We start from the raw sequence: 20,392 nt of genomic DNA, 5'->3' as shown, positions 1-20,392 counted from the left end.
GTTGAGAGATCCAATCTCCAAGGAAAAAGTACATAGCGTCCTTAGATACGGAAAGCTGTTTTTGTCATATGCGCAGAATGCCGCGTTCCCAAACCGCGTTTTTCGGTCTTGACGTCACAAAAACTATCCAGGAGCCACAGATGTCGTCGTTCGACTATTCAACTGTTACTTTGCTGCGGTTTAAATGGAGGAGAAGAACAATAATGCCCATTGTCCAGGTACTTAAATGAAGAATATCATGATAATCTAATCCCTGTCTTATTTTGAGAGTTTTCGTTCCAAAGAAGGAGATTATGGATCCTATGGAAAATAAAAGAAATGTCGAGGAGGCTCTTCCAATTCTTGGTATGCCTGTAGTTGTAGATCTTTCGTTTAGTTTTGACATCCGTAATGGTAGAATTTCAAACGTTTGGTTTATAAACAATAGATTATGTCAATTGAATTTTGAAAAATAACCAGTCTTGCAGAGATAGTTTTGTTTGAAATGCCTATTGCATGTACTTCGCGAATGTTTACTTTCTTGTTATTTTTAATTGCTGTGACGACGCCTTTGTTACCAATCAATCGTGCATCATGGCCTATTCAATTAAAGATATATTTTTTAGCAGCACTGTTACACATACCCAGCACATATTTCTTTACGAAACGAATTATCATCTTATCCCCTTATCCTATTTGCGTGTCCTCGCAACTTTTGCTTAAATGGTTGATTTCTAAGTTTATTAATTGATAAACAATCACACCCGGATTCTGCCCCTTCGCCGAATTCTCCGTTGTGGGTTGATTTCATCGATTTTGCATCCTGCTCTGTACAGACCTTTCTCAAGAATGGACTTCAGATTTGAAACTGTCATCTTGAAGTTAGTCACTTCCTTACATTTCATGTAATTTGGACTGTAAGTTTTGACCGGAATTTGCTGCTGTAGTGCGAACATTTCACGACAACAAGAAATTCCATTGAAATGTATAGGAAAAGCTAAATTTTGAAAATGGGGTAATTCGCTTCTTGATGGCAAAAATAAAATGAAATATTTGGCACAGAATATATTCAACATAAATATTTCAATTCTATAATCCAGTTTTTGGCAAATGTGATGATAAACAACTGACCACACCAGAGCAGAGAATTGTAATTTCCTGTAATATTTTTCTGTTTCTGCTGTTTTAGGAAGCCCAAGAAATGGTTCTGGTTACGAATCATTTCAAGTTCAACCAGACACACCTTCAGATTATTCCCGTCAAATAGAGTTTCAAGATCCACAGAAACACGACCAGATTCATGTAGATGTAAACCAAGTATACAATGAATCTGATTCCAGTGAAAGTGTTTCAGATATTGACGAAGAATATCTTGAAAAATCGCTTCCAAGTTCACAGCTAAGAAGAGTAAAATCAATCGCTAGGCCAGGTTTGAATTTTCCATATATTTTGCCATACATTGATGCTTGCACTTTTTGAAATTATATATTCCTAATTTTAAGAATTGTATCTAGTTTATTGTGCCGTGAAGAATGAAAGCAAATCTAAAGTGAAATTAGACAAAAAAGTCCCATTTGTAGTGTTATTCAATTGAAAGTTCAAACTATCAACAAATCTTGCCTCTCACTTATAATTTGATTTTGGCAGAAATATAGGGAGAGTCCTATTTTGTCATTAAAATCTTGGCAGAGAAATATAGAAGCTGCCATTGAACATGTATATAGTCTTTGGCTTCTATTCAAGGAAATTTTTTGTCCCTCCCCTCTCCTAGTTTCAAAAACGGAAGCAAAGTACCTATTTGCCCCTCATGAAGGTGGCCTTTTTGCCTAAATGTGCCCTAACTTTTGTAGTCTCTAATGTCTTTGGTGCATTTGTTATGTGATTCAAACAAAGTTTCTCTTTTTTTCAGGAACTCTTCGATTGAGAAATGCAAATGCACTCAACCTTTCAGACAATTTTGAAAGTCGTAGATTTGATGTACACGAGGAAGCAAATTTAGTAACTCAATTTGAGGGGCTAGATTCTTTAGCGACAACTAGATTTAAAGAATCCACTCTCCCACTCCATGCAAAAAAATCTGTCAGGTAACACCCAGTTTTTCACTTCAAACAGTATCCTTATCCTTGGGCCTGCCAGGTTACTTGGAAAATTACCATTGCATGCAGTTTTATGATTTCATTTCTGACATTTTCTGTTTGTTTCTTACAATTCAATTATCTGCTTGAAATCTCAGCTTTAGGATGATACTGCTGATAATACTGGATTTAACATAGCTGATATATTAAACTGAGATAACATATAAAAACAGGACATAACACAAACACCTAATGTCAAGCCTGGCAAATTATTTTTGCAGGAGAACTGTTAAAGCAAGCAGAGCAAAGAGTATTGGGAGATGGAAGGAGACAAAACTAAGCATGTCCTCGGTAGGAATTATTCAGCTTCCTTGTGCAGCTGTTTACAAATCATTTAAAATAGAGATTAGATTTCCAAGCATTCACAAATTGAACACAATAACATGCCTCTACCTGCCCTTTTTTCAGCAAAGCTTTTTTTGTGTGGTTTCCCTGATTATGTAACACCGTAAACAAAAGGTGTTCAATTTATGGCGTTGTAAGGGATTTGACACCCCCAAAGTTATCAAAACAGTGAATCTATAACAAAATGTGAATGCAGTTTTGTCTGTCTTGATTTTTGTTGGCAGTGAGATCTCTATTCTTGTTTGTATTGTTTGGAAAATTTTGTTCCGTTCCCATTTGAATTTGATCTCATGAAAGTTCTCGTGGTGAACCACAATTTTAACTCTTCAATGCAGTAATGAATTGTATATACTTAGATCCTTGGAAACTTTGTGAATGTTGATGAGCTTTTCAAAATATAGATATCGGATTTTTTTAATATTATGGATATGTGTTTTGAAAGTTAGACACTCATAAAAATGTGCAACTGATTTGCTTCTGTATCCAACATTATTTTGTAGAGATGGGATCATTTTAAAAGTAAAGTGGTTGATTTCTTCAAAAATATTGACATATGGAAATCAAATTTGAAACCTGTTGAAGGTATGAAAATATTTTCTTAGATATTTGATTTAAGCAAAAGGAAATTTATGATATGCCTAGGAAAACAGATTTCTTAATGTTCCTTGGAAATTTGTCATGTATTCTGCTAATCAGTAAGGCAGCAAGTAAAGTTGGATATAATCTTGGCACAGAAGTAAAAAGTATCAGTAATTGGCAAAGACTGAAAGATGGAGCTGTGTAACCAATTAAAGATAAATGCTTAACATCATAATAGTTTGAGTTCTTAACATTTCTAGGGAAGATATAGATAGCAGGTCAGTCCTTATTCAGAATTTCTTTTCTTTTGTAAAAACATTTGCATGCTTTATTTTACATGTAGGATATTTGTTGAATGTGCAATATTTGTTTATGAATTTTTCTACCAGTATTCTTTGTAGTTTTGGAAATTCATACTTCTGTTAATATTTAATGCCAACACTAATCAAATTAATTTTAAAAGAAATTGAAAAAGTAAAAATATTTTCTCGTCTTTTCTTTAACAATGTCAATGTAGGGGATGGATTTTTTCTTGTTGATGCAAGTATAAAATATCATTGAGTATTGTAGCTTGGCATACTTTAGTGGAGAAAGTGTCCGCATTTTCAATTTTTAGAACGCACAGGAGCTTTTATATGGTTAATCATGGTTGCAAACTTCTGATTACCAAACCAGTAAAATTCTAACAGCCTATCTTAAATAGCAAACAATTAGCATTCTAAACAACAGATCAAAGTTAACATAACAGTATCAATTTAACTGCAACTTGAAACAATGTCAGCACTTCTTTTTGCATATATTTTAAAATTTATTTTTGTAATGACAAAAAATATTTGCTACTCCCTGAGTAGTTTTTGTTTTGGACCCACTCTTGCCTTGTTTTTTGTTATTTTCCCATTTATTGCTGGTTGTTGTCCTCGTCAAAATTCAAAATAAACTCGTTTTCTTTTACCTTTTTTTCATTATGATACAACAAATTGGGAACATTACCTACTTATTTTCCTTGTCAATCTGATGAAAACGGTGGGAGATTTGCGGTTTCGTAATAGTTGTATGTTTATGTCAAAGCTTGTATTAGTGTTCATATAACAAAACCCTGAGTGAAGTCTGCCGTAGCTCAAACCACATTACCTGTTTTTTCTTATATTACATATTATTGCAATATAAACCGTTACAAGACCTTTCCTCTTATCAAATTGGCAAAAGTGATTGATTGTGAGAAATTTCCGCGTTTTCGAAACTCACCTTCCTCAAAATCGAAATGCGGAAAATAAACAAATCTCATTTACTGAGAAATCATCCATAATATTGCATTTCTGCAAAAAGCTATGTCTTCTCGTTGAAAGGTAATGAATAGATACTGACGTGGCTTACGCCAACTGTCAATCAAAATTGGCTAGTCAATAAACCTGATACCACTGATACATTTAGTGATTGGCCAAAAGTTGATTTATAGATTGCTTAAAGCACTTTAGTATCTGTCGGTTGCCTTCAATCGTTTTCTCCTAAAGGCTTTAAAACCAATCTGGAGCATTAAAAAAATAAAAAGGAAAATTAACGCATAAGTAAGTTTAGTACCGTTTCCATACAGCACTCCAATTTGTTGATCTCTACAAAAAGTTGCATTGGATTGTTGGTTCAATAAATCCAAGCAAAAATTATAGGTAAGCAGGTTTTGCTATTGCCAGTGTGAAAGCGGTGTTAACCATAAACAAAGGATAACAGAAGACTTACAAAAAATGACACCGTATCAACTTATTAACTCATTATTGTGTTTGGATGCTTGTCAAATATACAATGCCTGCCAAAAGTACTTGGAACACCCCGTAATTTACGCTGCATTTGATATCTTTCATTCCTTTCATGAAAAAAAATTGCTACTTCCTCCCCCCTTCCCCCTAAAACAATGTTGATGATTTAGAGAAATATCATAAAAGAAGCGCAAAAGAAAGGGCTTCCTAAAATCCTAGCCCGTTTGATAGTAAACCAACATTGTTCTGTAGAGGAGAGGGGGATGATTGATTTTGACCTTGAAAATTGATGTCAGTGTTCCAAGACTTTTGGCAGGCATTGTAGTTATAAAGGATGGCTTGAGCATGTACGATTAAAGAAGTGAAAATAATCGTCTCATGTGTGAATGTGTTTGATGTAGCACATATTTCTAGACAGCATAAAATAGCGCGGTATGTAAAAGCATTCGGCAACATGATTCTGGAAAGAGGATGGCCAAGCCAGACTTGTATTGTAATTATGGTATTGCGCAAACAAAATGTGATGTAACTATAAAAAAGTTTGCTAAAACTGCCGGTTGTTACTAAATATATAGTGACAAGGTTTTGAAAATATTTGGTAGGCAAGTTAATCTTTTTGACTTTTTGGCACCTGTCAATATCAAACAAAAAATATTTAATGTGTGTAGCAGAAGGGATCGATTTTCTTATTTATAGACACTGTGTATGTAAGCTGATGAAAATAAGGAACCAAAGAATACACAATTCGTTGTCTTAGTTCTTGTGAAAGAGTTTTAACCTAGAATCATCTTGTTTAACACTCTTGAATTACACACCAAGGAATCATTCTTAATCTTATCGTAATTATACCAGCCCGTGTATGATAAACTATGGTTATCTTTTTAGGAAAATTTGGTTCAGGTGTATTATCATACTTCGAGTTTCTTCGATGGCTTTTCCTCTTGGATGTTGTCATCTCAATTTTAGTGCTAGGATTCGTGGTGACACCCCAGCTGTTATATTCACCCAGTTCTAAGAACAATACAGTGTCATTTTCAGGCAAAGAGTTTCTCTCTGGTGAGGTATGTTGGCACTCAGAAACCTTAGAAGTTTGGCTTATTGATTTTTTTTAATAGCAGAAAATCGTTTTCGGGTCACATTCGGTGTAAATCATTTTGAAAATGTGTTCTAAATAATTTTGAAAATTTGTTCTAAAGACGCTTTATTAAAACGTATGTGTGGCTTTTCAAAAGGAAATCTTGCTGGAAAGCTTTGCTTTTTTGGATTATATTTAAACGGGTTGGATTATTTCAGAAAAGGCTAGCAACTGGCATGAAGTATTCAGAAGGATAAAACAAATTGTCAATCTAGTTCTGCAATATCGTGGAAAGAGAAATGTTTCAATGTGTGAATGTCTTGTTTGATTCTTGACTGATGACGTCATGGCTCCAGTAGAACTAACTTATTCCAATAACGTATTCCAATAATTCTGTTGTTTTCAGGGTTGGTTCGCGAATACTGAGATGTATTATGGTGTGTATCACAACGCAACAATCAGTTTAGTCAGTGGGACATATTACAACTTGCCCTTGGCATACCTCTGCGTTGCAGGTGGCTATATCCTGCTCTGTCTAATTATTCTAGTGAGAAGGTAATTTCAGTTTTTCCTACATTGGCCTACATTTGCCTGGCGTTGCTCTCGGCGGCCCTAAATTTAACCATGATTTTTTTGCATACAATCACACTATGATGATCAATTGCACTTACCAGGTGCCATGCATCTCCGTTAAGTTTTTCGCTGATGGCCTATCATTCTCCTTGCAGTCCATTTATATACCAGAGTAAAAGCTGTATTCCTCAGCATATTCACCTGTTGCAGACCTAAAAAACGAAATTACGGTTGACTTAAATTTCTACGTAGCTTGGAGAATAAAACTATTGTTAATGTCTCTGATTGTGTCATGTAACAAACGTTGAATACTTTCAGTAGGCTTGTACGAAATGCCTTGGTGTAGACACCTGCTTCAATGATTTGAGTATAATATACGTACATTAAGAGTTAGTAGAAAAAGAGTGAGCGTCTATAACGGTATGAGGGTGAAAGTATTTCAATTACTTTTACTGCGACACTGTGGGGATGGCATACATTCCGCACCTTAGCACTGCTCATGCGTACTTATTTTCCTTTTCACACTACCCCCCACATAATTGGCACTAACCCTAGATTAACATCAGGTCCTCTTTCAGTCTAGCGGTACTGATGGGCCCTGATATGGGGCGAGACCGGTCTACAGCCGACTGATTGGGGGTGTCAGTGGTTTTCTTTACTTCACAGAAAGTATTTCAATGCTGCCAGGTTTAATTGAATTGGAAATAGCGGCAAGTTTTTGTCTTTGATGGTCCCTCGAAATCAGTAAACAACCCCCAGTGCCTCTACTTTACTTTCATAGTAGATTTAGTTTTCGATAACAGAGAATTTGCCTCTAGTCATTACGTGTTGTCTAAAAAGTGCCAGATACTTTAGTTCGTGCTGTAATGGCCTGAAATTTCTATTTCTAGTATGGGTATTTCATACAGAAGAATTTACATAGCTGGACAGGACACAAGAAATTCATTCTTTACGAAAGTGTTCTGTTCGTGGGACTACGCGCTCACGCAGAAAAACAGCGCAGTTTTGGAGAGTAAAAATATTTACAACGATTTTATTGTAAGTGTTATGACAGTCTTCACGAATTTATTTATTCATTCATTTATTGCATTAAAAGTATGATATTGATTTCGGGCGATTGTTTTGTTTTGATATTGACATAAGAACGGACGTTTCAACATGAATGGAGAGAGGGTGAAGAAGATGTATATTGGAAGTGCAGGAACCAACTTTTGATGTATCAATCTTGCTTGGGGTGTCAGTTTAATCAGTTAATTAGCTTTCATTCACTCAATAAACATGTTTTGCAAATGAAAAATAAAATTTCTGTTTTGCACAAAGAATACAATACCTTTCAAACTTCTTTGATTATTTTTATAATTTATGCACACTTCACCCTATTGCATGAAAATAATCCAGGTACTATTTGCGCGGAAGGTAAATTTACGCAAGTGAAAAAGTAGCGCGAATTTCTTTCAATAAGTTGATTCCAGTATTTTTTTTTACTTTTAATTTTTGAAAGTCTTTTTGCCGTTATTTCAAGTATGTAATTGTTTATGCATTTAGAGTAGAAATTGAGTCACTAGGTCGAGCATAAAGTTATCATGATTTATTCTAAGCCTATAAATCATGGTGATAGTTTACTCAATTTTTGGCCAAGATATATTGATAAATTCCATATTTGTCAAGATTTCTAAGTTTGTTCGTAGCACTGGGCATGACTTTTAAATCTTCTGTTGATTTGAGCTTTCGAAAGATCATTTGATGACTCGACTCTTGAACAAGGTTGAAGAGATGCTGTTCAGAACGAACTTACCTATACACATTCTGTAAGGAAGCTAGTCACACCGAGCAACATTCATCTGGATTTTCTTTGATTGCAAATCATTATCTTGCTTTAAGCTAGTTTACGCGACCTTTTTTAAATCCCTTTTCTTGCATTTCAGGAGTCTTTAAGCGAAAATCAAAAACGGAAAGAAAGGGGTTCGAAGGAGTTGTGTCAGTTAATTTTCCTGCGACTTGTCACCAACTTGCTGTCATTTGCAATGATTGCCTGTGCGTGTTATCTGATATTCTACGTCTCGAACGAAGCTACCAAAAATCTGCAGGTGAGCTGTTTAAAACGGGTGTGCTGGATAGCCCAAAGGCTATTATTTTGAAAAAAGAAACTGAGGAATTTCATAGACTCTTTTGGCCCTTGCGTAGCTTTGCCTGCTTTCGTGGAGTGAATGGAGACATCGTCTGGAGTTAATATAATTGACAGATGGTGTTGAAATCTCGTTCATTTTCTTTCAGTCAACTCCCCAAGGTCTCTCCCTCTAATAAATTTTTTGACCTCTGTTAATACAGGACATCGAATGTAAAGGTGGCTCATATATAGTATTCCGTTTTGCATTTTTCTGGTTGTTTTTTCTCAATATTCATTCTTAGGGTGGTAGACTGCTTAGTTTTAAGTGTGCAGTAATTTCAAATGTAAAATTTCTTTCAATTCTTTCCATACTTCTTTCCTTATGCTTAATATCTTTACATCAAAACAAAAATTCCAACCGTCATGGTGATTTTGCTGAACTTTGTTTTGATTTTTCTCTAAAAGAATGTCCTTGTGTTGGTCTACATTGCTGTCGAAAGCACAGAAAATGGCTCGTTATAAACTTTCAATTTTTACAACGACCTATTTTATCCAGCCCCCCTTTTAATGTGTATATTGTGTATACTTTAAGTACAAAGCAATAGTCGATGCTACATTGATAGTTTTTCTTTGTATACCATTATTGGATATAACACTAAACGAGTCGGTTGTAGTGTGTTCGATGCCCCATGGTTCTTAGTTATCTTATAACTTTGCATACCTTCTTTGTATTTCCTACGCAGACTGATGAGCTTACCAAAAGCATGCTGCCGGCGATTTCAATGTCTGCCCTGAATCTCTTTCTGCCTTTTGCGTTTCGAATCATCGCAAGTTTGGAGCAATATCAGCTTCCAAAAGAGACTATCGCAGTATCGCTCTTCAGGTATTTCGAATACACTTCAAAATTACAGTTTGAAAACACTGGTAGAATCGAATTCTGTTTGTTTTGCAATTTGTCTGCGTATCTGATATGTGACTTTGCTGAATCGAAAGTTATTTTTTTTCAATATTTTATGTGATATATAGCAAAATGTTGCACATTTTAAATAATTTTTCATACCAGGAAGTGTTTCGAGATTCATCATAACATCTGTAGGTGTTTTGAATGATCATGGTGTTTTGAATGATCGTGTTGTTTTAAATGATTGTTTTTATCGTCAACAGAACGATTCTTCTAAAACTGGCGACTATCTGTGTTTATGTTGTCGTCCTTTACACTGAAGTCAAATGCCTGACAGATGCTGCAGATAAAAATTGCGATAAGGTATGCTGTATGATCAAGAGTGATGACGTCATAAATTTTTTTCAGAATTTTTAAATTTTACCAGATTTGTTTTATAACCAGACTCAAATAACAGTGGTTTGATGGAGGAAAAGCCTATACTCGTGTGGCCATATCTCAGGCAATCTGTATCAGATCTGACTGATTGGGCACATTTCGATGTATTTTCGGTGTTCTTACTGGCTTTTCGTTCAAGTCTAAAAATTCTAAAAAGTAGATTTTTAATGACGTCATCACATTGCCACTTTATTCCACATTTTACTAACGTGTTTATCCCTTGCTATATCCTGGTATTCTCACCCTTAATATACTTGTTCTGTTATGTTATATTTATCAATTTGTCACTGACATACGAACAATGTATACTTTCTTATGACTGTAGTTCTTTCTGGATTCCACACAACACGTTATCAAAAACCAACCTCTAGTCCATGCTACGGGTCACGTAATTACCTAAAGTTTCTCTTTCATTTTTGATGATAATTTTTAAAAATGGGATCCTTATTCTTATTCAGTCTTTATTAAAGTTTCACAGGAGCTTTTTGTTGCAATTTCCAAAACACGTTGTATCTTATCCGAAAAAAGTCCTATTTTTGACCCTTCAATTGTAAATGTCTATAAATATCTGCATTACATTCAATAGAAATATAATTCGCAACTCTGTAGTTCATGATAGGCATTAGCTTGTCTATTTAAACAATAGTAGATTACTGACTGTATTTCATCTCAAATTGGTCCTTTTCTTCGTAGGTTACTTGCTGGGAAACATGGGTGGGACAACAAATCTACAAGCTGGTTGTCATCGATTTTCTATTTTTGCTGTTTTCCACTATTTTTGGTGAATACATTAGACGGTATGTTGCAGAAATGACTTACGAGATGCATAAAGATTGATATGATGATGTGTGTAACAGATTTCATTCAAGGGATTTAGGACAAAGAATGTATTTAGTTATCTCAGTTTATTATCTGTAACGAACCGAATCAGTGGTATTAACAAACTAGCGGGTACAGAAATTATTGGCGTAATTATCACTAAAACTCTTAAATTTTCAGGACTCGCATAGACTTGCTAAAAGATTGCTTTTGAGACCAAATGATAAAAAATTAAAGAGCATTTGAATTACTGTTTAATGTGCCTTTTAATAACAAAACAAGGTTTATTTGGAAACTATATATCTGTGATTCCATCTTTTACTAATTACTCTCACACTGTTTGAACAGGAATAATTCCGTGCGAGATATTCAGTTTCTAAGTAGTATGGTTTGTTTCCTCTCCAGAATCATTGCTGAATATGTCCCTTTCTGTGATGGAAAGCTCGACCGTCCAGGCTTCGACATTTCAAGGAATGTCTTGGATCTGATCTATGCTCAGGGGCTATGCTGGTACGTCATGTTTTATTATTCCATTGTAATGGTTTTTGACTTGTTTTTTCTCCTGACGGGTTTGAACACTCATTTTGTTTTAGAAAAAGTAAGTCATGAGAGCTAAGTATGATTGTCGAGATACAGCTAAAATGAAAAAGCTGTAAGTTTTTGGACTTCATCTGAAAGCTTTTAAGCAAGCAGGAACTACCAAGAAGTTGAAAAATTGATGTTTGTAATTTTCGTATAATATTGTTTTCTTGCGTTGTTTGGGCATAAAGCTGCACAAAATAAAGACCATCAAAACACCGAAAACCTCCTTTAACTCTCACTGTCTTTTGCTGAAAGGCTAAAATATTGTACTCAATCTCATCATACTTGTCAACAACCCAGTTTTTCATCGTCATTACTTTTTCGCTTAATCCAGATTTCCACATTTATTATTTTCTTTGCACACAACTTCCGGCAGTACAACATTTCTGTATGAGTTTTAAATATGAACTTTTTTAATATCCTATTGAATATCTTGATTTCCTTCATATTATTTCATGGTCCATAATTTGACGTCTTCTCTTTTCTTCCTTCCCCGGATTCCGTGTTGGCTATATTTAAGGACTTATTTTGAAGCTTGACAAAAACGATTTTTTAACTCCAATATCTTTGCCAAATGATATCGATCAGTAGTTTTGATTTTCACTTTCCCGTATTGCAGGGTTGGTGCCTTCTTCTCACCAATGTTGCCATTAATTACTGTTATCAAACTGTTTATTCTGTTCTATTTCAAAAAGGTATGTATCTCTGTATTATTACTGCTGTTACAAAAATATCAGTTTCACCTTTTTTTGTTCAAAGAAGTCCCATATATGTGATGGTGGCTGTACCGCAAAATGACGTAATAAATGACAATTTTCCTCCATATATTTATTGATTGAGGGGTAGAATAAAACAGCATGTTCCGTCTAGTATTAGAAACAGAACCTATCCCCAAAGAGAACAGCCACCTCGGTCTTGCAGATCTAAAACCTGCGATTCTGTTATCGGGCAGCATTTACTGGAAAACCCAGATTGTGCAAAAAACTATAATGGCGACATGTTTCGTATTATTGGTAAAGCCCGATCGTCATTCCATCTAGCAGTTTTGGAATCTATCTACATTAGCACGGAAAAACCGCTATTGTGTAGACAAAGGGAGTTCGTTTTCACCTCAGGACTCCATTGGTAACATTCCCTATAGGCAAGCGGCACTGATTGGGCAACCTAAACAGTCATATGCTTGCGTTTCTGATTGGCCTATTTCGATCCACAACTGGGTATATATATTTCCTAGCGTAGAGTTTTCGGTCTATGTTCTGACGTTTAAAACTCTGAAGATTGTCAGATAGAAAGCTTTAGTTTACTCAAATGTTTGCTTTTTTCAAAGCCAATGATGGATGTCAAGATAATGACCGGACTGAAAAGATTCTTTTAATAAATTTGCTTAAAATCAGCTTCTTATGTGCTACTTCAATTTTTGTAGGACAGTGTAATGCGGAACTGCCGACCATCGATGCGCCCATTCAAGGCATCTAAAATGAAATTGTTGCTGCTTTTTCTATTGAGTCTGATGCTGGTAATGGCATGCATTGTCATTGGCTACATCATCATTAACGAAGGAAGGTAATAAAACAAACTAATTCACTGGCAATCGAATGGGGACAATAAGCTAACATTTTCGTCGTGCCGTTTTCAAGTGAACGTTTTTATGTAAAACGTATTTGATGAAAACATCTGTATTTATTCAAACAGCTTTGAAACTATAGTATAAAAGGAAATAGCGGAAGAAACGTAATGTTTTGTATTCAGAAAGGGACGGTCCCAACATACTCGTACAAATTAGGGGAGTGACTGTTTAGGAGATCAAAGCCAAATGTTCGACTATTTTGCTAATCCTCAAAGCATCTCTTAAAGAGTTTCCTATCAGCCAGGACTTTTGGAATCTAACCAAACCTCTTACAATGCTGGTAGGGCTCTCACGAAAACACTCCTCCCTATGTTATCAGAGTCTTGCTTTATGCGATTTTCAATCTTTGTTGTGGTATACCAAGATGGGATATCAGATGCATGCCATGCCATTACTGCATAAAACTGTTAATTCTCTTGTTCAAACTGCATAAAACAAAAGACATTTTTAGTTATAATGGTCTCAGGTGCGGCTATCAGTGGTCTATGGAATAATGAACACTTATGAAATTGCGCTAAGAATGTACTCTTGTTGCACGTTACGATGAGGGGTCCTCTAATTTTTCGATGATGGCTTTTTCATTTTTTCTTATTTCATTTGCAGTCTAAAGCCTTCCGATACCTGTGGACCTTTTAGGTAAGAAGCTTCTTGTACAATTAATTGATCGATTAATTTTAGACATTTTTGAAACATCAAGGTAACTAAAGTTGTGAAACATATTTTTCCAACCCTGATCGCCTTGTTTGAATAAGGGTTCCTCTGCGATAGTGATCAACAACAAGCCAAAGATTAGCAGCACTGTGGAGTTTTCCGTATTCCCAATTAAGCTTGAGCTTTCCGTGTTCCGTGTTCCTTTTTCTTATTCAAAGTGACATCCGTCCAATTCATTGTAGTCCTGTATCTGTCTTGGGACAGAGTACCCTCACACACATCCTGCAACTAACTGTTGTTTTGTGCTTTAATGAAAATAAATGCTTATTCAACGCAGCTTGTCGACTTCCAATGTGATCAAAGCATACTTGTACTCGACCATGAGCAAAAGCACCAATGCTGTTGCTGGAACATTTGCTGAACTGCATTTTTGACCGCTCTGTGTACCATAGTGTCTTTTTTAACATACTAGCTAACTAGGGGTGGGGTATGGTGGGGGGGGGCAATTGCCCCTCAAGCTGCAGTCACCTTCCATTGTTTTAAACGATGGGCTGTTTGCTACGGCTTGGCCCGCAGCTATTTTCCCTTCAAAAAGGCTTTGGTGTATATCCGTCACTTTAAGTTGCTAAGCAACAGAGAATTTTACTTGTGTTTGCTAATACGAGATGCGTTTTTCTTTTAGGGGAAAAGGAAGCATTTACCAGCTCGTAAAGGATGTTATTGATAACGATCTTTCAACACCTTTGAGGAATACTGTAAATGTAATTGCATCGGCGACGGTGCTAGCTGTCCTGTTTTTTGTTTTGGGGTATGTTATCATTTCTGCAATTCAGCTCTCGGTAGTCTGCAGTGAGAAAGCTTCATTTTCACAAAGCTCTTGCTATCTGCTTAATTTGTTAAATCACTTTAGTTTTACATCTGATTCATCCTTATTGGTAGTAACCACGTGATCAAGGGCATATGCCTCAAAAGCTCTAAAGAATTATTTCTTTTTGTCCTCTTCAGCAAATTTAATGTTAAATATTCTATTCCTATTTGATTGTTAATTTTGTTGATCTTGTGTATTAATTGTAATGCTAAGAATATATATTAAATGAAATGAGTTTATTTGTAGCTTTCGTTTTGTTTTGTTTTAGGCTCATGGCCTATTATTTCAGACTCCGTAAATCGTCAGCAGAGAAAAAAATCAAATTGCTAAAGGAGCAAATATCGCTGGTAAGCAATTGTAAAGGTCATTGTTTGAGGCGTAAGTCACATGAATAAGACATAGGGAGTCCCTCCCGGTTTCACTGTTAACCATGCTATGGTTAAGAAGTGTTTTTATTCATATTCCTCTCTTTATATATACTTTTCTATGCAAGTCTCCATGAATGACAAACGTGATGTCAGTCAGTTTCTTGGGCTCGAATACTAGATAATCCTTCTGCTTTCTATTTAAGTGTTCTATTAGACGAATTTACATCAGAGAGTCAGTTTGTTTTCTTTTTGCAGAGCGAGCAATATTAGTTAGAACGAAGCTAAAATGGTCGCTAGCCTATACACCTTTTCGAATAACCGCGTCAAAGGGAACTGGGTCGAGATTTGGGGTGAATGACTGCACGCATTGTTTTGTGATTTCTAGAGTTTATGCTTTGTAAAAGACGAAGGTTTTGTTCAATTGCCTGAATTAACTCGAACCTTTGACATTTCATCTAGAAAGAACATTTTTCAGAAGCTACTGAAAAAGATTAGTGTTAGCAGTCAAAATCTTCAAGTTACTTTGTTACTTTCGACATAGCTCTTGATAAAAGAGAATGCTGAGGAATTGAGGTCTAGGCTTGAGCGATGCATTTGTCGAAGATTTCAAGTATGAAGAGTTGAAAGATTTTCTGCGACTACGCGGATTATAAGTAAGTGGAAGGGAAAAAGTGCCTGTCGCATATTTGCTCTTTCCAGTTCTTGGAAATCTGTGCAGTGTGCAAGGGGGAGGGCAGTCGCAATCGGCGTGAATTTTTTCCAAAATGTATTGTACATGGTTCCTTTTATCAATTTCTTTAATTTGTAGTTGCTGTTAGTGCAGTTGAATACGGCACAGTTTCCACCCTCCATACCTTCTTAGTAAATTTTGTGCCAAATGACAGCAAAAGGCAAACACATCGTCAGCTTCTGAGGTTGCATCCTTTGATTAGCTTTTGAAAGAGCTTCTTTTTGAATGAACTGCCAAAGATTCGAATAAATTCAGGCAAGCGAAGCACAATTTTGCTCGTTCGCAAAACGCAAACCCGAGAAATCACAACACAACACGCGCGGTCTTTCACCCCGAGTCTCGACCCAGTTCCCTTTGACGCGGTTAGTTGTAAATGTGTAATTGCATCTTCTTATGGTAAACAGACTTTTTAGGCATTTCGAGTTGTCTGACGCTCAAAACTCTTTTCATTTTCTATATCACAACTTATATATAACACCCAATAACTCTATTGCAGTTAAATGAAGACTGTTTATTTATTAATCTGCCATATAGCTTTTATCTCGGTAACTCATTTTGTTCATTCGTTTTAGGCTGGACAAGATAAATTGTATCTTTTGAGAGAAATTCGAAAGATTTTGAAAACACAGGGGCGGGCAACAGATCAAGCACAAACCTGAATATTTTTATGTACATTTATTGTTTCTTGTTAAAAATGATATTCGTGGCAGGGTCCTCTCGTAACCGAATCATGTTTTAGTGACGACCGCGTATCCAATTTTGTTTTATCCTTATCTCTCCTCCAGCTTTACAAAACATTAGAACTGGTTATTTTTTAGCAAGTAAATATATATTCAATATTAAACATGACTAATTTTTCTACATCCACTAAAAACCTGAGGAAATTAATGTAGAGGTCCTTGCCGCGGGTTTTGTAATGTTACTTGATATTTCGTATTTAACGAGAGATAATTGATACAATCTTATTTTGCTATAGCGCAGTTTGGTCTCAATATAAGTTTTTGCCATGCAGTTTAATGCCTTTGTCACAAGCAATGCTTTGGGTCCTTTCATTTGTAACTGGAATCAATTATTCTTGAAGTATGGAGCATTACATAACATACACTACCGCGTGCGAGTAGAACATGTTCCTATAATATTACAGGCTTACCTTTGAAGTCGTGATATAACTATATCCCTTTTAGTCTTGGGAATTAATGTGGTTAGTATTAACGTGGGCCTTAAAGTTTTCTTTGTCAAAGATCTGCTATAGTTCTATGCATCTCATAGTCAGTGAACCAGTGCTATTGTTAAAGAGTTGCAAGTGTTAAACCAACATAATTTGACACAGAAAAGCTGACACATATCGAATACCCTTACGGTTCGTCAGATATCCCTCATGATATCAATGAATCTGTTTTAACGAGTTCAGACTGTGCTGCTCCTTAACAGTTGTACAAAATGTATCACGATTAACATATGCGTGTGTAGTTTCCATAAAAGCTTTTTCATAATTCGATACATTCATGTCATACATTTTATTTTTATCTTTGATATTCCAAGAGATCGCCGTGTCTTTACTAACCAAAACTAACATTGGCTTATTATTTTCGTACCAAAACTAACATTGGCTTATCAGGATTTTGGGGATTTTAGTTCCCTTCTCTCCCTTTTAAGACGCGAGCAGGCTCATTTCAATTGGTTGGTAATAAAAAATTTCCTTATTTTCATTACGAGATTTGTTTTCTTTTCCAAAATAGTCCTTTTTATGTTACAATATTTTTCAAGAAATTGAGAGTTGAGACAGACCGAGCGTAGATCATCGAACTGAAGTAAAAATTGAATCCTAGCTTTCTACGCTTGTATTTGGTAAATAATGGAAACCAAACGTTGCTTTTTGGGAAAATATTATCGCTTCGTTGTCTTATTTCCCTATTGCGATTGAATATCTATTTTCTTTTAGGAAAGTTACGATTTAGTACTAAATTATATGAAAATAACAGAAATATTAACTGTGTATAATAACATATAAATTAATACGATTATTTCTTTAGGGGGCCTAATTCAATTTTTTGTTTTGCATTTTTTCGAAGTTTAACAATGTAAAGTTCTCTGCTTTTTTTCATTTCTTTATTTATAAAAAGCTGATTATAAGCCGTTATTTTCTATTCAACTGCTCTTAACGATTTTGTAAATGTTGACGAAAATCTTCCAAGAAATGTGTCGTTCATTTTTGTCTCTAAACTGCAAGATGCGTACAGTCAAGAGTGAATACGTCTTCTTTTGAAGTGAAAATTCTCAACTTGCAACTGAAGAATCTAATATGACGCTGTTTATAAAAAATAAATTCACAAAACCAAACTATGTTTTTGGAGTTAATCACTAAAGAGAAGCAAATCGTAGCTTCAAAAGTGCTTGAACAAGTGGAGATGTGTGGCTTACAATACCCCGCTGAGCATTCATTCAATTCCACCACGAAATGGTTTGACAAAAAGCCTAAAACGGCTATATTACACCTTTATCACATCTTACTCACCTGAGAGCTGATATTTTTGACCAACCTTGAAGTCTACGAATGTCGTCTCTTCATTCTGATTGATTTAATTCTATCAAGAAAGATATAAATCAGGTTATGGACGCAAAGCAAATTCACAATTTCTACAATTGTCTTTTTACTTGTAGCTTTTTTAAATGCATATTGTTACGTGTACACATACATATTCTTTAATGGGATAAATTAAGAATGAAGAGGAAAAACCTAGAAATGGACAAAGACTATATTAACACTTATTTTCAGAAGGTACTGCCTGAGACAGGGCAACCGCCCCTTTGCTTTCTGACAGGATCGGCAAGGGGCTTATGCCTTTTTCATCGGCCTTTTGTAATCATCAAAGAGGTTTTAAAAAATCAAAAATACTAGAATCTATACCATTGTCAAAGATGCATACAGAAGATTAAAATACAATAACAGTAATGAAAGAATAAATAGACACTGGGAAACATTTTCAAATGCCCTTTTACGGAAGCCTCCACCTTGCTCATTAGTCGTCCCGACGTCCCTGCTAAGCCAGGCCTACACCGAAACATGAAACCGAATCTGTCGATGCCTTGAAAACATGAAGTAACGAATAGTTTGGAAGGTGTTATTTCGAAGGTGTTATTATAGAGACGAGGACTTTGACAGGGATATTGACATTCCTTGATATTTTTGATAACATGAACACATCTTTTGTGAACTTAAAACAATTCTTCAAACAATCTTTATTACGTATTGTTGGGACACAGGAAACATTGTTTAAAGCCTGTTTTTATCTTTTTTCATAGCAATTTTCTTCATTCATTTAATTTAATTTCAAATGTTTAAGGAGGGTAGCCCTTCAGCAATGCTGATTTTCAAGGGGCCATCCACTTAAAATCCTTACAGAAATTCTTACAAAAAAACAACTTATCCTAATTACAATTCAATACTTACAATCTAAAATAAATCCTATCGTAACTTAATTAAATCCTATTACAACTTACAATTACGCCTATTTACAATTGCGCAGGATATTTTTGAAGTTGCTCAAGGAAGATGCCTGTTTACATTCAGCTGAGAGGCCATTCCAAGACCGAGCACCTCTAAACGAGAAGCATTTCTGTCCATTTTTCGAGTTTGTTTTGTAGCCTTAGGTCAGTTGATGTATTTCTAAGATTCCTAGAATTTAACTTGAATATTTCTGTGAAAAGATTACACATGTATTGTGGAGCCAGTCCATGAATCGATTTGAAGACCATGATGTTTGACTCACTAGTGATTAGCTTGTCTATGGTCATCCAGCCCAGCTCCTTTATGAGTGGCTGGCTCGGTGCAGCAAAACTGCTGCCAGATACAATACGGGCAGCCAGGTTTTGTAGTTGTTATAAGTGTTTGATTTCGGTAAGACCACAACAGTCCCACACCGAACAGCAATAGCGAGAGTGTGGCTCCACAATACTTGTGTACATAGTCTTCAGAGTTTCTTTTGGCAGAAAGGATTTTGCATGCTTCAAAAAGCCAATTCCTCTGGAAACCTTGGAAGAAATTGTTTTAGTGTGTTCCTTTCAATCTAGTGTGTTATCGATCTGTATTCCAAGATATTTGGTTTTTTGAGCAACTTCCAGCTCATTGTTCTTAATTTTTAGCTTTAAAGGTTTGTCTTGATTCTTTAATGATTTATGCTTAGGTTTGATGGAAATAAGCAGGGCATGAGATTTCATCTAATTAAGTGAAGGTTTGTTGCCCTTGATCCATTTTTAAACGTGTGCAAGGTCACTATTGATAGACTTTTTCAGCTGATTGATATAATGCCCTTGATGGCAAAGACTCGTGTCATCTGCATACAAAGACACATTTGATTTCTGGACAGCTAGTGGGAGGTCGTTTACATAAATGAGGAATAAGAGGTGTCCAAGACATGAGCCTTGGGGTACACCAACATTTATTTCCATAATTGATGAATCAACACCGTTTACCCTAGAGTATTGCTTCCGGTTGTAAAGGTATGATTTAAACCATTCTAACGGCTGTTGCTGAATACAATAAAACTCTAGCTTTTTGCATATTATGCCATGGTCAGCCGTGTCAAATGCCTTTTTTAGGTCAATAAAAACTAGTCCCACTAATTCCTTTAGTCCTTTGTACCAGTCATCAGTGTTTTTAAGTAAACATGTTACGGTAGAGTGAGGTTTACGAAAGCCAGACTGCTCTGGGGAGAAATATCCATTATCACTCATGTGCTAGTACAATTGGTTGGTTGCAAGTCTTTCGAAGAGCCTTGAGATGACAGGTAAAACTGATATAGGGCGATAGTTAGACTTAGCAGTTTTTTCCCCTTCTTTGAAAATCGGGGTAACTCTGGCCAAT

General features: G+C 35.6%; 1 protein-coding gene and 1 long non-coding RNA gene across 3 annotated transcripts in view; one reads left to right on the top strand and one right to left on the bottom strand.

Moving 5' to 3' along the window:
- Nucleotides 1-18,532, bottom strand: part of LOC135691650 (uncharacterized) — a 44,775-nt gene extending 26,243 nt beyond the window's left edge. Inside the window, exons 1-2 of the long non-coding RNA XR_010516772.2 lie at nucleotides 18,044-18,532; nucleotides 6,536-6,649 (exon numbers count right to left, since the gene is read on the bottom strand). This is a non-coding gene — a long non-coding RNA (uncharacterized LOC135691650). The remainder of the gene's footprint in view (nucleotides 1-6,535; nucleotides 6,650-18,043) is intronic.
- LOC135691645 (transmembrane channel-like protein 7) lies at nucleotides 47-17,832 on the top strand. Of its 2 annotated transcripts, none has more exons than XM_065209577.2 (19): nucleotides 47-218; nucleotides 1,169-1,408; nucleotides 1,889-2,063; nucleotides 2,336-2,405; nucleotides 2,960-3,041; nucleotides 5,675-5,850; nucleotides 6,271-6,419; nucleotides 7,328-7,475; nucleotides 8,363-8,524; nucleotides 9,288-9,427; nucleotides 9,709-9,808; nucleotides 10,577-10,680; nucleotides 11,108-11,212; nucleotides 11,904-11,979; nucleotides 12,708-12,847; nucleotides 13,515-13,547; nucleotides 14,245-14,370; nucleotides 14,699-14,777; nucleotides 16,101-17,832. In XM_065209577.2, the coding sequence occupies exons 1-19, from the start codon at nucleotides 185-187 to the stop codon at nucleotides 16,185-16,187; spliced, it is 2,226 nt and encodes a 741-aa protein (XP_065065649.1). In that variant the 5' UTR covers nucleotides 47-184; the 3' UTR covers nucleotides 16,188-17,832. The 2 variants fall into 2 exon arrangements, with proteins under 2 accessions (XP_065065649.1, XP_065065648.2); XM_065209576.2 differs by having other exon boundaries at nucleotides 140-345; nucleotides 16,101-17,830.
- Nucleotides 18,533-20,392: the final 1,860 nt, after the last annotated feature.

The sequence above is a fragment of the Rhopilema esculentum genome, chromosome 13 (assembly GCF_057945365.1).
Source record: "Rhopilema esculentum isolate cy_ngs chromosome 13, ASM5794536v1, whole genome shotgun sequence".
NCBI lineage: Eukaryota > Metazoa > Cnidaria > Scyphozoa > Rhizostomeae > Rhizostomatidae > Rhopilema > Rhopilema esculentum.
The sequence above is the reverse complement of the archived record's forward strand: the minus strand, read 5'-3'. Positions and strand labels throughout refer to the sequence as shown.

Excerpts from the sequence above, each read along its gene's own strand:
- LOC135691645 (XM_065209576.2), top strand. The coding sequence starts at position 294 with ATGGATCCTATGGAAAATAAAAGAAATGTCGAGGAGGCTCTTCCAATT. Across the intron at positions 10,681-11,107 it reads TTTGGTGAATACATTAGACG|AATCATTGCTGAATATGTCC; the intron begins GTATGTTGCAGA and ends TTTCCTCTCCAG. Across the intron at positions 13,548-14,244 it reads GATACCTGTGGACCTTTTAG|GGGAAAAGGAAGCATTTACC; the intron begins GTAAGAAGCTTC and ends TTTTTCTTTTAG.